The 14324-nt window shown below is 50.8% G+C and overlaps 1 protein-coding gene across 3 annotated transcripts in view; it reads left to right on the forward strand.

The window, feature by feature from the left end:
* Nucleotides 1-13092, forward strand: part of EMC3 (ER membrane protein complex subunit 3) — a 78902-nt gene extending 65810 nt beyond the window's left edge. For all 3 annotated transcript variants that reach the window (XM_063941425.1, XM_063941426.1, XM_063941427.1), the window contains exons 5-9: nt 7952-8056; nt 9082-9163; nt 11488-11567; nt 11816-11898; nt 12243-13092. In XM_063941425.1, the coding sequence (XP_063797495.1) occupies nt 7952-8056; nt 9082-9163; nt 11488-11567; nt 11816-11898; nt 12243-12371 (479 nt within the window). In that variant the 3' untranslated portion in view covers nt 12372-13092. The remainder of the gene's footprint in view (nt 1-7951; nt 8057-9081; nt 9164-11487; nt 11568-11815; nt 11899-12242) is intronic.
* Nucleotides 13093-14324: the final 1232 nt, after the last annotated feature.

The raw sequence follows: 14324 nt of genomic DNA on the forward strand, positions 1-14324 counted from the left end.
CCTCTCTTCACCATCCCTCCAACTCCATTGTGTGTCCTCTCTTCATCATCCCTCCAGCGTCATTGTGTGTCCTCTCTTCACCATCCCTCCAGCGTCATTGTGTGTCCTCTCTTCATCATTCCTCCAGCTTCATTGTGTGTCCTCTCTTCACCGTCCCTCCAGCTTCATTGTGTGTCCTCTCTTCATCATCCCTCCAGCTTCATTGTGTGTCCTCTCTTCATCATCCCTCCAGCGTCATTGTGTGTCCTCTCTTCATCATTCCTCCAGCTTCATTGTGTGTCCTCTCTTCACCATCCCTCCAGCTCCATTGTGTGTCCTCTCTTCATCATTCCTCCAGGGTCATTGTGTGTCCTCTCTTCATCATTCCTCCAGGGTCATTGTGTGTCCTCTCTTCATCATTCCTCCAGCGTCATTGTGTGTCCTCTCTTCATCATCCCTCCAGCGTCATTGTGTGTCCTCTCTTCATCATTCCTCCAGCGTCATTGTGTGTCCTCTCTTCACCGTCCCTCCAGCTTCATTGTGTGTCCTCTCTTCATCATCCCTCCAGCGTCATTGTGTGTCCTCTCTTCATCATTCCTCCAGCTTCATTGTGTGTCCTCTCTTCATCATCCCTCCAGCTTCATTGTGTGTCCTCTCTTCATCATCCCTCCAGCTTCATTGTGTGTCCTCTCTTCACCATCCCTCCAGCATCATTGTGTGTCCTCTCTTCACCGTCCCTCCAGCTTCATTGTGTGTCCTCTCTTCATCATCCCCCCAGCGTCATTGTGTGTCCTCTCTTCATCATCCCTCCAGTGTCATTGTGTGTCCTCTCTTCACCATCCCTCCAGCGTCATTGTGTGTCCTCTCTTCACCATCCCTCCAGCATCATTGTGTGTCCTCTCTTCACCGTCCCTCCAGCGTCATTGTGTGTCCTCTCTTCATCGTCCCTCCAGCTTCATTGTGTGTCCTCTCTTCATCATTCCTCCAGCTTCATTGTGTGTCCTCTCTTCATCATCCCTCCAGGGTCATTGTGTGTCCTCTCTTCATCATTCCTCCAGCGTCATTGTGTGTCCTCTCTTCACCGTCCCTCCAGCTTCATTGTGTGTCCTCTCTTCATCATCCCTCCAGCGTCATTGTGTGTCCTCTCTTCATCATTCCTCCAGCTTCATTGTGTGTCCTCTCTTCATCATCCCTCCAGCTTCATTGTGTGTCCTCTCTTCATCATCCCTCCAGCTTCATTGTGTGTCCTCTCTTCACCATCCCTCCAGCATCATTGTGTGTCCTCTCTTCACCGTCCCTCCAGCTTCATTGTGTGTCCTCTCTTCATCATCCCCCCAGCGTCATTGTGTGTCCTCTCTTCATCATCCCTCCAGTGTCATTGTGTGTCCTCTCTTCACCATCCCTCCAGCGTCATTGTGTGTCCTCTCTTCACCATCCCTCCAGCATCATTGTGTGTCCTCTCTTCACCGTCCCTCCAGCGTCATTGTGTGTCCTCTCTTCATCGTCCCTCCAGCTTCATTGTGTGTCCTCTCTTCATCATTCCTCCAGCTTCATTGTGTGTCCTCTCTTCATCATCCCTCCAGCTTCATTGTGTGTCCTCTCTTCATCATCCCTCCAGCGTCATTGTGTGTCCTCTCTTCACCATCCCTCCAGCGTCATTGTGTGTCCTCTCTTTATCATTCCTCCAGCTCCATTGTGTGTCCTCTCCATCATTCCTCCAGCGTCATTGTGTGTCCTCTTCATCATCCCTCCAGTGTCATTGTGTGTCCTCTCTTCATCATCCATCCAGCTTCATTGTGTGTCCTCTCTTCATCATCCCTCCAGTGTCATTGTGTGTCCTCTCTTCATCATCCCTCCAGCTCCATTGTGTGTCCTCTCTTCATCATTCCTCCAGGGTCATTGTGTGTCCTCTCTTCATCATTCCTCCAGGGTCATTGTGTGTCCTCTCTTCATCATTCCTCCAGCGTCATTGTGTGTCCTCTCTTCATCATCCCTCCAGCGTCATTGTGTGTCCTCTCTTCATCATCCATCCAGCGTCATTGTGTCCTCTCTTCATCATCCCTCCAGCTCCATTGTGTGTCTTCTCTTCATCATCCCTCCAGCATCATTGTGTGTCCTCTCTTCATCATTCCTCCAGCTCCATTGTGTGTCTTCTCTTCATCATCCCTCCAGTGTCATTGTGTGTCCTCTCTTCATCATCCCTTCAGCGTCATTGTGTGTTCTCTCTTCATCATCCCTCCAGCTCCATTGTGTGTCCTCTCTTCATCATCCCTCCAGCTCCATTGTGTGTCCTCTCTTCATCATTCCTCCAGCGTCATTGTGTGTCCTCTCTTCATCATCCCTCCAGTGTCATTGTGTGTCCTCTCTTCATCATCCCTCCAGCGTCATTGTGTGTCCTCTCTTCATCATCCCTCCAGCGTCATTGTGTGTCCTCTCTTCATCATCCCTCCAGCTCCATTGTATGTCCTCTCTTCATCATCCCTCCAGCGTCATTGTGTGTCCTCTCTTCATCATCCCTCCATCTTCATTGTGTGTCCTCTCTTCATCATCCCTCCAGCTCCATTGTGTGTCCTCTCTTCATCATCCCTCCAGCGTCATTGTGTGTCCTCTCTTCATCATCCCTCCAGCGTCATTGTGTGTCCTCTCTTCATCATCCCTCCAGCTTCATTGTGTGTCCTCTCTTCATCATCCCTCCAGCTTCATTGTGTGTCCTCTCTTCATCATCCCTCCAGCGTCATTGTGTGTCCTCTCTTCATCATCCCTCCAGCGTCATTGTGTGTCCTCTCTTCATCATCCCTCCAGCGTCATTGTGTGTCCTCTCTTCATCATCCCTCCAGCGTCATTGTGTGTCCTCTCTTCATCATCCCTCCAGCTTCATTGTGTGTCCTCTCTTCATCATCCCTCCAGCGTCATTGTGTGTCCTCTCTTCATCATCCCTCCAGCTCCATTGTGTGTCCTCTCTTCATCATCCCTCCAGCGTCATTGTGTGTCCTCTCTTCATCATCCCTCCAGCGTCATTGTGTGTCCTCTCTTCATCATCCCTCCATCTTCATTGTGTGTCCTCTCTTCATCATCCCTCCAGCTCCATTGTGTGTCCTCTCTTCATCATCCCACCATCTTCATTGTGTGTCCTCTCTTCATCATCCCTCCAGCTCCATTGTGTGTCCTCTCTTCATCATCCCTCCAGTGTCATTGTGTGTCCTCTCTTCATCATCCCTCCAGCTTCATTGTGTGTCCTCTCTTCATCACTCCAGCGTCATTGTGTGTCCTCTCTTCATCATCCCTTCAGCTCCATTGTGTGTCCTCTCTTCATCATCCCTCCAGCGTCATTGTGTGTCCTCTCTTCATCATCCCTCCAGCGTCATTGTGTGTCCTCTCTTCATCATCCCTCCAGCGTCATTGTGTGTCCTCTCTTCATCATCCCTCCAGCTTCATTGTGTGTCCTCTCTTCATCATCCCTCCAGCGTCATTGTGTGTCCTCTCTTCATCATCCCTCCAGCTCCATTGTGTGTCCTCTCTTCATCATTCCTCCAGCGTCATTGTGTGTCCTCTCTTCATCATCCCTCCAGTGTCATTGTGTGTCCTCTCTTCATCATCCCTTCAGCTCCATTGTGTGTCCTCTCTTCATCATCCCTCCAGCATCATTGTGTGTCCTCTCTTCATCATCCCTCCAGCGTCATTGTGTGTCCTCTCTTCATCATCCCTCCAGTGTCATTGTGTGTCCTCTCTTCATCATCCCTCCAGCTTCATTGTGTGTCCTCTCTTCATCATCCCTCCAGCGTCGTTGTGTGTCCTCTCTTCATCATCCCTCCAGCTCCATTGTGTGTCCTCTCTTCATCATCCCTCCAGCTCCATTGTGTGTCCTCTCTTCATCATTCCTCCAGCGTCATTGTGTGTCCTCTCTTCATCATTCCTCCAGCGTCATTGTGTGTCCTCTCTTCATCATCCCTCCAGTGTCATTGTGTGTTCTCTCTTCATCATCCCTCAAGCTCCATTGTGTGTCCTCTCTTCATCATCCCTCCAGCTCCATTGTGTGTCCTCTCTTCATCATTCCTCCAGCGTCATTGTGTGTCCTCTCTTCATCATCCCTCCAGTGTCATTGTGTGTCCTCTCTTCATCATCCCTCCAGCGTCATTGTGTGTCCTCTCTTCATCATCCCTCCAGCGTCATTGTGTGTCCTCTCTTCATCATCCCTCCAGTGTCATTGTGTGTCCTCTCTTCATCATCCCTCCAGCGTCATTGTGTGTCCTCTCTTCATCATCCCTCCAGCGTCATTGTGTGTCCTCTCTTCATCATCCCTCCAGCTCCATTGTGTGTCTTCTCTTCATCATCCCTCCAGCATCATTGTGTGTCTTCTCTTCATCATCCCTTCAGTGTCATTGTGTGTCCTCTCTTCATCATTCCTCCAGCGTCATTGTGTGTCCTCTCTTCATCATCCCTCCAGCATCATTGTGTGTCCTCTCTTCATCATTCCTCCAGCTCCATTGTGTCTTCTCTTCATCATCCCTCCAGTGTCATTGTGTGTCCTCTCTTCATCATCCCTCCAGCTCCATTGTGTGTCTTCTCTTCATCATCCCTCCAGTGTCATTGTGTGTCCTCTCTTCATCATCCCTCCAGCATCATTGTGTGTCCTCTCTTCATCATCCCTCCAGCATCATTGTGTGTCCTCTCTTCATCATCCCTCCAGCGTCATTGTGTGTCCTCTCTTCATCATTCCTCCAGCGTCATTGTGTGTCATCTCTTCATCATCTCTCCAGCGTCATTGTGTGTCCTCTCCATCATTCCTCCAGCTTCATTGTGTGTCCTCTCTTCATCATCCCCCCAGCGTCATTGTGTGTCCTCTCTTCATCATTTCTCCAGTGTCATTGTGTGTCTTCTCTTCATCATCCCTCCAGCTCCATTGTGTGTCCTCTCTTCATCATCCCTCCAGCGTCATTGTGTGTCCTCTCTTCATCATCCCTCCAGCGTCATTGTGTGTCCTCTCTTCATCATCCCTCCAGCGTCATTGTGTGTCCTCTCTTCATCATCCCTCCAGTGTAATTGTGTGTCCTCTCTTCATCATCCCTTCAGCGTCATTGTGTGTCCTCTCTTCATCATCCCTTCAGCGTCATTGTGTGTCCTCTCTTCATCATCCCTCCAGCGTCATTGTGTGTCCTCTCTTCATCATCCCTCCAGCGTCATTGTGTGTCCTCTCTTCATCATCCCTCCAGCGTCATTGTGTGTCCTCTCTTCATCATCCCTCCAGCGTCATTGTGTGTCCTCTCTTCATCATCCCTCCAGCTTCATTGTGTGTCCTCTCTTCATCATCCCTCCAGCGTCATTGTGTGTCCTTTCTTCATCATCCCTCCAGTGTCATTGTGTGTCCTCTCTTCATCATCCCTCCAGTGTCATTGTGTGTCCTCTCTTCATCATCCCTCCAGCTTCATTGTGTGTCCTCTCTTCATCATCCCTCCAGCGTCATTGTGTGTCCTCTCTTCATCATCCCTCCAGCGTCATTGTGTGTCCTCTCTTCATCATCCCTCCAGCGTCATTGTGTGTCCTCTCTTCATCATCCCTCCAGCGTCATTGTGTGTCCTATCTTCGTCATCCCTCCAGTGTCATTGTGTGTCCTCTCTTCATCATTTCTCCAGTGTCATTGTGTCCTCTCGTCATCATTTCTCCAGTGTCATTGTGTCTTCTCTTCATCATCCCTCCAGCTCCATTGTGTGTCCTCTCTTCATCATTCCTCCAGCGTCATTGTGTGTCCTCTCTTCACCATCCCTCCAGCGTCATTATTTGTCCTCTCTTCATCATCCCTCCAGCGTCATTGTGTCTTCTATCTTCGTCATTCCTCCAGCTCCATTGTGTGTCTTCTCTTCATCATCCCTCCAGCGTCATTGTGTGTCCTCTCTTTATCATCCCTCCAGTGTCGTCGTGTGTCCTCTCTTCATCATCCCTCCAGCTCCATTGTGTGTCTTCTCTTCATCATCCCTCCAGCTCCATTGTGTGTCCGATCTTCATCATCCCTCCAGCGTCATCGTGTGTCCTCTCTTCATCATCCCTCCAGCGTCATCGTGTGTCCTCTCTTCATCATTCCTCCAGCTCCATTGTGTGTGTTCTCTTTATCATCCCTCCAGCGTCATTGTGTGTCCTCTCTTCATCATCCCTCCAGCGTCATTGTGTGTCCTCTCTTCATCATTCCTCCAGCTCCATTGTGTGTCTTCTCTTTATCATCCCTCCAGCGTCATTGTGTGTCCTCTCTTCATCATCCCTCCAGTGTCATTGTGTGTCCTCTCTTCATCATCCCTCCAGTGTCATTGTGTGTCCTCTCTCCAGTGTCATTGTGTGTCCTCTCCATCATTCCTCCAGCGTCATTGTGTGTCCTCTCTTCATCATCCCTCCAGTGTCATTGTGTGTCCTCTCTTCATCATCCCTCCAGCTCCATTGTGTGTCCTCTCTTCATCATTCCTCCAGCTCCATTGTGTCTTCTCTTCATCATCCCTCCAACTCCATTGTGTGTCCTCTCTTCATCATCCCTCCAGCGTCATTGTGTGTCCTCTCTTCATCATCCCTCCAGCGTCATTGTGTGTCCTCTCTTCATCATCCCTCCAGCGTCATTGTGTGTCCTCTCTTCGTCATCCCTCCAGCGTCATTGTGTGTCCTCTCTTCGTCATCCCTCCAGCGTCATTGTGTGTCCTATCTTCGTCATCCCTCCAGCGTCATTGTGTGTCCTCTCTTCATCATTCCTCCAGCTCCATTGTGTGTCTTCTCTTCATCATCCCTCCAGCGTCATTGTGTGTCCTCTCTTCATCATTCCTCCAGCTCCATTGTGTGTCCTCTCTTCATCATTCCTCCAGCTCCATTGTGTGTCTTCTCTTCATCATCCCTCCAGCTCCATTGTGTGTCCTCTCTTCATCATCCCTCCAGCGTCATTGTGTGTCCTCTCTTCATCATTCCTCCAGCTCCATTGTGTGTCCTCTCTTCATTATCCCTCCAGTGTCATTGTGTGTCCTCTCTTCATCATCCCTCAAGCTCCATTGTGTGTCCTCTCTTCATCGTCCCAACAGCGTCATTGTGTGTCCTCTCTTCATCATTCCTCCAGCTCCATTGTGTGTCCTCTCTTCATCATCCCTCCAGTGTCATTGTGTGTCCTCTCTTCATCATCCCTCCAGCTCCATTGTGTGTCTTCTCTTTATCATCCCTCCAGCGTCATTGTGTGTCCTCTCTTCATCATCCCTCCAGCGTCATTGTGTGTCCTCTCTTCATCATTCCTCCAGCTCCATTGTGTGTCCTCTCTTCATCGTCCCAACAGCGTCATTGTGTGTCCTCTCTTCATCATTCCTCCAGCGTCATTGTGTGTCCTCTCTTCATCATCCCTCCAGCGTCATTGTGTGTCCTCTCTTCATCATCCCTCCAGTGTCATTGTGTGTCCTCTCTCCAGTGTCATTGTGTGTCCTCTCTTCATCATTCCTCCAGCGTCATTGTGTGTCCTCTCTTCATCATCCCTCCAGTGTCATTGTGTGTCCTCTCTTCATCATCCCTCCAGCGTCATTGTGTGTCCTCTCTTAATCATCCCTCCAGTGTCATTGTGTGTCCTCTCTTCATCGTCCCTCCAGCGTCATTGTGTGTCCTCTCTTCATCGTCCCTCTAGTGTAATTGTGTGTCCTCTCTTCATCATCCCTCTAGTGTAATTGTGTGTCCTCTCTTCATCATCCCTCCAGCTCCATTGTGTGTCCTCTCTTCACCATCCCTCCAGCTCCATTGTGTGTCCTCTCTTCATCGTCCCTCCAGTGTCATTGTGTGTCCTCCCTTCATCATCCCTCCAGCTCCATTGTGTGTCCTCTCTACTTCCTCTTTCCAGCGTCATCGTGTGTCCTCTCTTCGTCATCGTGTGTCCTCTCTTCGTCATCGTGTGTCCTCTCTTCGTCATCGTGTGTCCTCTCTTCGTCATCGTGTGTCCTCTCTTCGTCATCGTGTGTCCTCTCTTCTCCAGATCCCACAATGCTAACAGACATGATGAAAGGGAATGTGACCAACGTTTTGCCCATGATCCTCATCGGTGGCTGGATCAATATGACCTTCTCAGGATTTGTGACCAGTAAGAAAGTTTTACACTGAAATTATTATTGGGCTTCATTCCTATAGATATTAAGGAGAAGAGCTAGTCCGCACAGGCCACTGTGTTTAATGTATATAAATATATATAATACATACTTTTGTATTCTGTTTGTTATTTATTATTGTCTTAGGCAGTGTTGCTCCCTATTGTTAATAACTAAGAGATGATATTTCTTGTAGCTCCCCTTATCAGCGGATAACTCATATTAGTGTAATATAATGCATTATATTCCAAGGCCTTCCTGCTATGAGGGAGCAATAGCACACTGGTCTGTGTTGCAGATGATCAGTCAGTATGTGGGACAAATGTCACATTCCAGTATCCTTAACCCGTACTGGTGACATGTGGTTTCACTTAAGCAATCGTGACGGGCGCTCCTCTGACGTCTGGGAGTGACGCGTGACGGGCGCTCCTCTGACGTCTGGGAATGACGCGTGACAGGCGCTCCTCTGACGTCTGGGAATGACGCGTGACAGGCGCTCCTCTGACGTCTGGGAATGACGCGTGACAGGCGCTCCTCTGACGTCTGGGAATGACGCGTGACGGGCGCTCCTCTGACGTCTGGGAATGACGCGTGACGGGCGCTCCTCTGACGTCTGGGAGTGACGCGTGACGGGCGCTCCTCTGACGTCTGGGAGTGACGCGTGACGGGCGCTCCTCTGACGTCTGGGAGTGAAGCGTGACGGGCGCTCCTCTGACGTCTGGGAGTGACGCGTGACGGGCGCTCCTCTGACGTCTGGGAGTGACGCGTGACGGGCGCTCCTCTGACGTCTGGGAGTGACGCGTGACGGGCGCTCCTCTGACGTATGGGAATGACGCGTGACGGGCGCTACTCTGACGTCTGGTAATGACGCGTGACAGTACAGAGTGTGTGATGTCACATAGCAGTTATCAGCCCATACTACTACCTGCTCTCATGGATCTGTTGTTACGTGGGGTAACATGAATGATACTGGCGCTGTGTGTCTTACCCGCCCTCTAACCAGCCGCTCTCTGTGTTTAAGCTAAGGTACCGTTTCCCCTGACTCTTCGCTTCAAGCCGATGCTGCAGCAGGGGATCGAGCTTCTGTCCCTGGACGCTTCCTGGTAAGTGGTCTCATGGGAGGGGGAAGGTCTGTCTCGGGAGGAGATAGTTTCTGTCCATCCTGCAGACTATCTAGATATTCTATAGAATGAGCTCATGTCAGTGCAACGCCAGTACTCTGTGTCCCGCAGCTCGTGCACACTCTGTATACCCCTGCTGCAGACACACACTCTGCATATCCCCTCTGCCAAAACACACCCTGCATATCCCCTCTGCCAAAACACACCCTGCATATCCTTTCTGCCAAAACACACCCTGCATATCCTTTCTGCCAAAACACACCCTGCATATCCCCTCTGCCAAAACACACCCTGCATATCCCCTCTGCCAAAACACACCCTGCATATCCCCTCTGCCAAAACACACCCTGCATATCCCCTCTGCCAAAACACACCCTGCATATCCCCTCTGCCAAAACACACCCTGCATATCCCCTCTGCCAAAACACACCCTGCATATCCCCTCTGCCAAAACACACCCTGCATATCCCCTCTGCCAAAACACACCCTGCATATCCCCTCTGCCAAAACACACCCTGCATATCCCCTCTGCCAAAACACACCCTGCATATCCCCTCTGCCAAAACACACCCTGCATATCCCCTCTGCCAAAACACACCCTGCATATCCCCTCTGCCAAAACACACCCTGCATATCCCCTCTGCCAAAACACACCCTGCATATCCCCTCTGCCAAAACACACTCTGCATATCCCCTCTGCCAAAACACACTCTGCATATCCAACACACACTCTGCATATCCCCTCTGCCAACACACACTCTGCATATCCCCTCTGCCAACACACACTCTGCATATCCCCTCTGCCAACACACACTCTGCATATCCCCTCTGCCAAAACACACCCTGCATATCCCCTCTGCCAACACACACTCTGCATATCCCCTCTGCCAACACACACTCTGCATATCCCCTCTGCCAACACACACTCTGCATATCCCCTCTGCCAACACACACTCTGCATATCCCCTCTGCCAACACACACTCTGCATATCCCCTCTGCCAACACACACTCTGCATATCCCCTCTGCCAACACACACTCTGCATATCCCCTCTGCCAACACACACTCTGCATATCCCCTCTGCCAACACACACTCTGCATATCCCCTCTGCCAACACACACTCTGCATATCCCCTCTGCCAACACACACTCTGCATATCCCCTCTGCCAACACACACTCTGCATATCCCCTCTGCAAACACACACTCTGCATATCCCCTCTGCCAACACACACCCTGCATATCCTTTCTGCCAAAACACACCCTGCATATCCCCTCTGCCAAAACACACCCTGCATATCCCCTCTGCCAAAACACACCCTGCATATCCCCTCTGCCAAAACACACCCTGCATATCCCCTCTGCCAAAACACACCCTGCATATCCCCTCTGCCAACACACACTCTGCATATCCCCTCTGCCAAAACACACCCTGCATATCCCCTCTGCCAACACACACTCTGCATATCCCCTCTGCCAACACACACTCTGCATATCCCCTCTGCCAACACACACTCTGCATATCCCCTCTGCCAAAACACACCCTGCATATCCCCTCTGCCAACACACACTCTGCATATCCCCTCTGCCAACACACACTCTGCATATCCCCTCTGCCAACACACACTCTGCATATCCCCTCTGCCAACACACACTCTGCATATCCCCTCTGCCAACACACACTCTGCATATCCCCTCTGCCAACACACACTCTGCATATCCTCTCTGCCAACACACACTCTGCATATCCCCTCTGCCAACACACACTCTGCATATCCCCTCTGCCAACACAAACTCTGCATATCCCCTCTGCCAACACACACTCTGCATATCCCCTCTGCCAACACACACTCTGCATATCCCCTCTGCCAAAACACACTCTGCATATCCCCTCTGCCAAAACACACTCTGCATATCCCCTCTGCCAAAACACACTCTGCATGGCACTGCTGTGAGCACTCTGCACCCCCCACTCCCCCTACCAGGCCCGCACTCTGCACGGCATTGCTGTGAGCACTCTGCACCCCCACTCCCCCTACCAGGCCCGCACTCTGCACGGCACTGCTGTGAGCACTCTGCACCCCCCCTACCCAGCACGCACTCTGCATGGCACTGCTGCGAGCACTCTGCACCCCCCCTACTCGGCACGCACTCTGCACGGCACTGCTGCGGGCACTCTGCATACCCCTGCCAGTACACACTACCAGTATTACTTGTGTTATCAGCATAATGCGGAGCGTACAGGGATGCTTGCACTGTCACTGCGTGGGTCTCGCATAACTGCTGTCTCCTTCATGTCCCGCTCAGGGTGAGTTCTGCCTCCTGGTACTTCCTCAACGTGTTCGGCCTGAGAAGCATCTACTCCCTGATCTTAGGCCAGGATAATGGTAAGGAGCCCTCCGCTCCCGTTACATTGTTACCCGCACTGTGTAATATCCAGGACAGATGTGCAGAACACCTAGAACTGCATTACTGGGACGCTCTGCGTCTGTGGGGAATGTAGCCGCGTCTCACACATACAGCGTAAGCAGGGTACCTGTACTGAACATACTGTCTTCTATCTTATTACTACCAGTGCTATAATGCTTTGCCCCCATTACTGTCCTCTATAACCCGCGTGTGTTGGATGTACCAGCTGCAGATCAGTCCCGGGTGATGCAGGAACAGATGACTGGCGCAGCCATGGCGATGCCAGCCGATACCAACAAGGCTTTTAAGGTAAATGGTCAGTGACTGGAAATTGTATCATGGTCTTAGTTCTCTTCCTCCGATACCGTTACACATGATGTTTACATGCATCGCGTACAGCGTTCCGCACGGTGAGACGTAGCTATAAATACCCGGGGAAGTAATGTGCTAGTACTGTCCTACTTATACCTAGGCTGGGGGCTGTGCGGGGAACTTGGACTCTCTGACCTTACTTGATATAAAGGGCAGAAGGCGTCAGGGTGAGAACTGTGTAAAATACCATCGTCGGGCGTGCATGCACACTATTGCGCCGTTCTTTTATGTTCTGTGTTATACCCAGTAAACCTCCCTCTACCCCTGTTTCCCCTCACCAGACGGAGTGGGAAGCGCTGGAGCTGACGGATCATCAGTGGGCCCTGGATGACCTGGAGGAGGAGCTGATGGGGTCCGACCTAAACTTCGAGGGAATGTTCAAGAAAGAACTGCAAAACGCCATGTTCTGAAACTTGGCTTCAGAGCTTACATTCATCTGTTTACCAGACTCCGATACCCGCTTCACCTTCCAGGCACCTGGATTAATACTGTGTACAGTAGTGCTCCGAGCTTAGTAACCATACAGCTGGTTAGAAGTATTTATTTCCCGGTAGCTATTCGTCATGAACAGGACGTCAGACCCAGAGTGACTGTGAATTCAGTAGGAAGTAGCCGGCTGTTACCCTGGTTCCACTTCATGCCCGTCCTCCCTCCCACAGTAAGGAACGTTACAAGGGCATAGGTATAGTGGGGTCTCAAGCTTCTGTATCCAAGCGGCATCAGTGCTTCAGTTTTATTTAATAATTATTTTATTGCAGTGTAATAAGTTAATGGCATTATTATTCATAAAAAATAGAAAATTGAGGATATATTGAAAATAATAATTTCTAATTTATTAGTTTGCAGGAACAGGTAGAGAAGCAACTGTCTGCATACTTTGGGGTATATGCAATTCCGGACGAATTGCGCCTTTTTTTGCCAGTTTTTTAATTAGACACAATTCGGCCGTTGAATCCCGGCCGGCGGGTGCCGGAATTCGACATATTCAATTAAAAACGGATTCGACAGTCCCGCTGTCGAAAAACGGACCAATTGACGGATAAGTGCGTCCTGGATTCGACTTTTCGGACGGCACAAAAATGGTTAAAGAACCCTGAAAAATATTGCGTGGGGTCCCCCTTCCTAAGCATAACCAGCCTTGGGCTCTTTGAGCCGGGCCTGGTTGTAAAAATACGGGGGGGAAATTGACAGGGGATCCCCCGTATTTTTAGAACCAGCACCGGGCTCTGCGTCCGGTCCTGGTGCAAAAAATACGGGGGACAAAAGACGTAGGGGTCCCCCGTATTTTTTACACCAGCACCGGGCTCCACTAGTCAGAGAGATAATGCCACAGCCGGGGGACACTTTTATATCGGTCCCTGCGGCCGTGGCATTAAATCCCCAACTAGTTACCCCTGGCCGGGGTACCCTGGAGGAGTGGGGACCCCTTAAATCAAGGGGTCCCCCCCTCCAGCCACCCAAGGGCCAGGGGTGAAGCCTGGGGCTGTGTCCCCCCCCCCCCCCCCCCATCCAAGGGCTGCGGATGAGGGGCTGATAGCCTTGTGTCAAAGGAAAGAATATTGTTTTTTGCAGCAGAACTACAAGTCCCAGCAAGCCTCCCCCACAAGCTGGTACTTGGAGAACCACAAGTACCAGCATGCGGGGGGGGGAAACGGGCCCGCTGGTACCTGTAGTACTACAAAAAAAATACCCAAATAAAAACAGTACACAGACACCGTGAAAGTAAAACTTTATTACATACATGCCGACACACACATACTTGCCTATGTTGACACGAGGTTCGGTCCACTTCTCCAAGTAGAATCCACGGTGTACCTGAAAATAAAATTATACTCCCCAAAATCCAGTGTAGATCGGTCCTCTTCTGAGCTTGTAATCCACGTACTTGGCAAAAAAACAAACCGCATTTACCCGGACCACGGACTGAAAGGGGTCCCATGTTTACACATGGGACCCCTTTCCCCGAATGCCGGGACGCCCTGTGACTCCTGTCACAGAGGGTCCCTTCAGCTAATCAGGGAGCCCCACGTCGTGGCACTCTCCTGATTGGCTATGCGCGTCTGAGCTGTCAGACAGCGCATTGCACAGCTGCTCCATTATCTTCAATGGTGGGAACTTTGCGGTCAGCGGTGAGGTTACTCGTGGTCATAATGGAGCGGCATGTGCCGTCTGACAGCTCAGATGCGCGTAGCCAATCAGGAGAGTGCCACGACGTGGCGCTCCCTGATTGGCTGAAGGGACCCTCTGTGACAGGAGTCACAGGGGGTCTCGGCATTCGGGAAAAGGGGTCCCATGTGTAAACATGGGACCCCTTTCAGTCCGGGTATGCGGTTTGTTTTTTTGCCAAGTACATGGATTACAAG

This window comes from Pseudophryne corroboree, chromosome 9, assembly GCF_028390025.1.
Source record: "Pseudophryne corroboree isolate aPseCor3 chromosome 9, aPseCor3.hap2, whole genome shotgun sequence".
In the NCBI taxonomy this organism is placed as follows: domain Eukaryota; kingdom Metazoa; phylum Chordata; class Amphibia; order Anura; family Myobatrachidae; genus Pseudophryne; species Pseudophryne corroboree.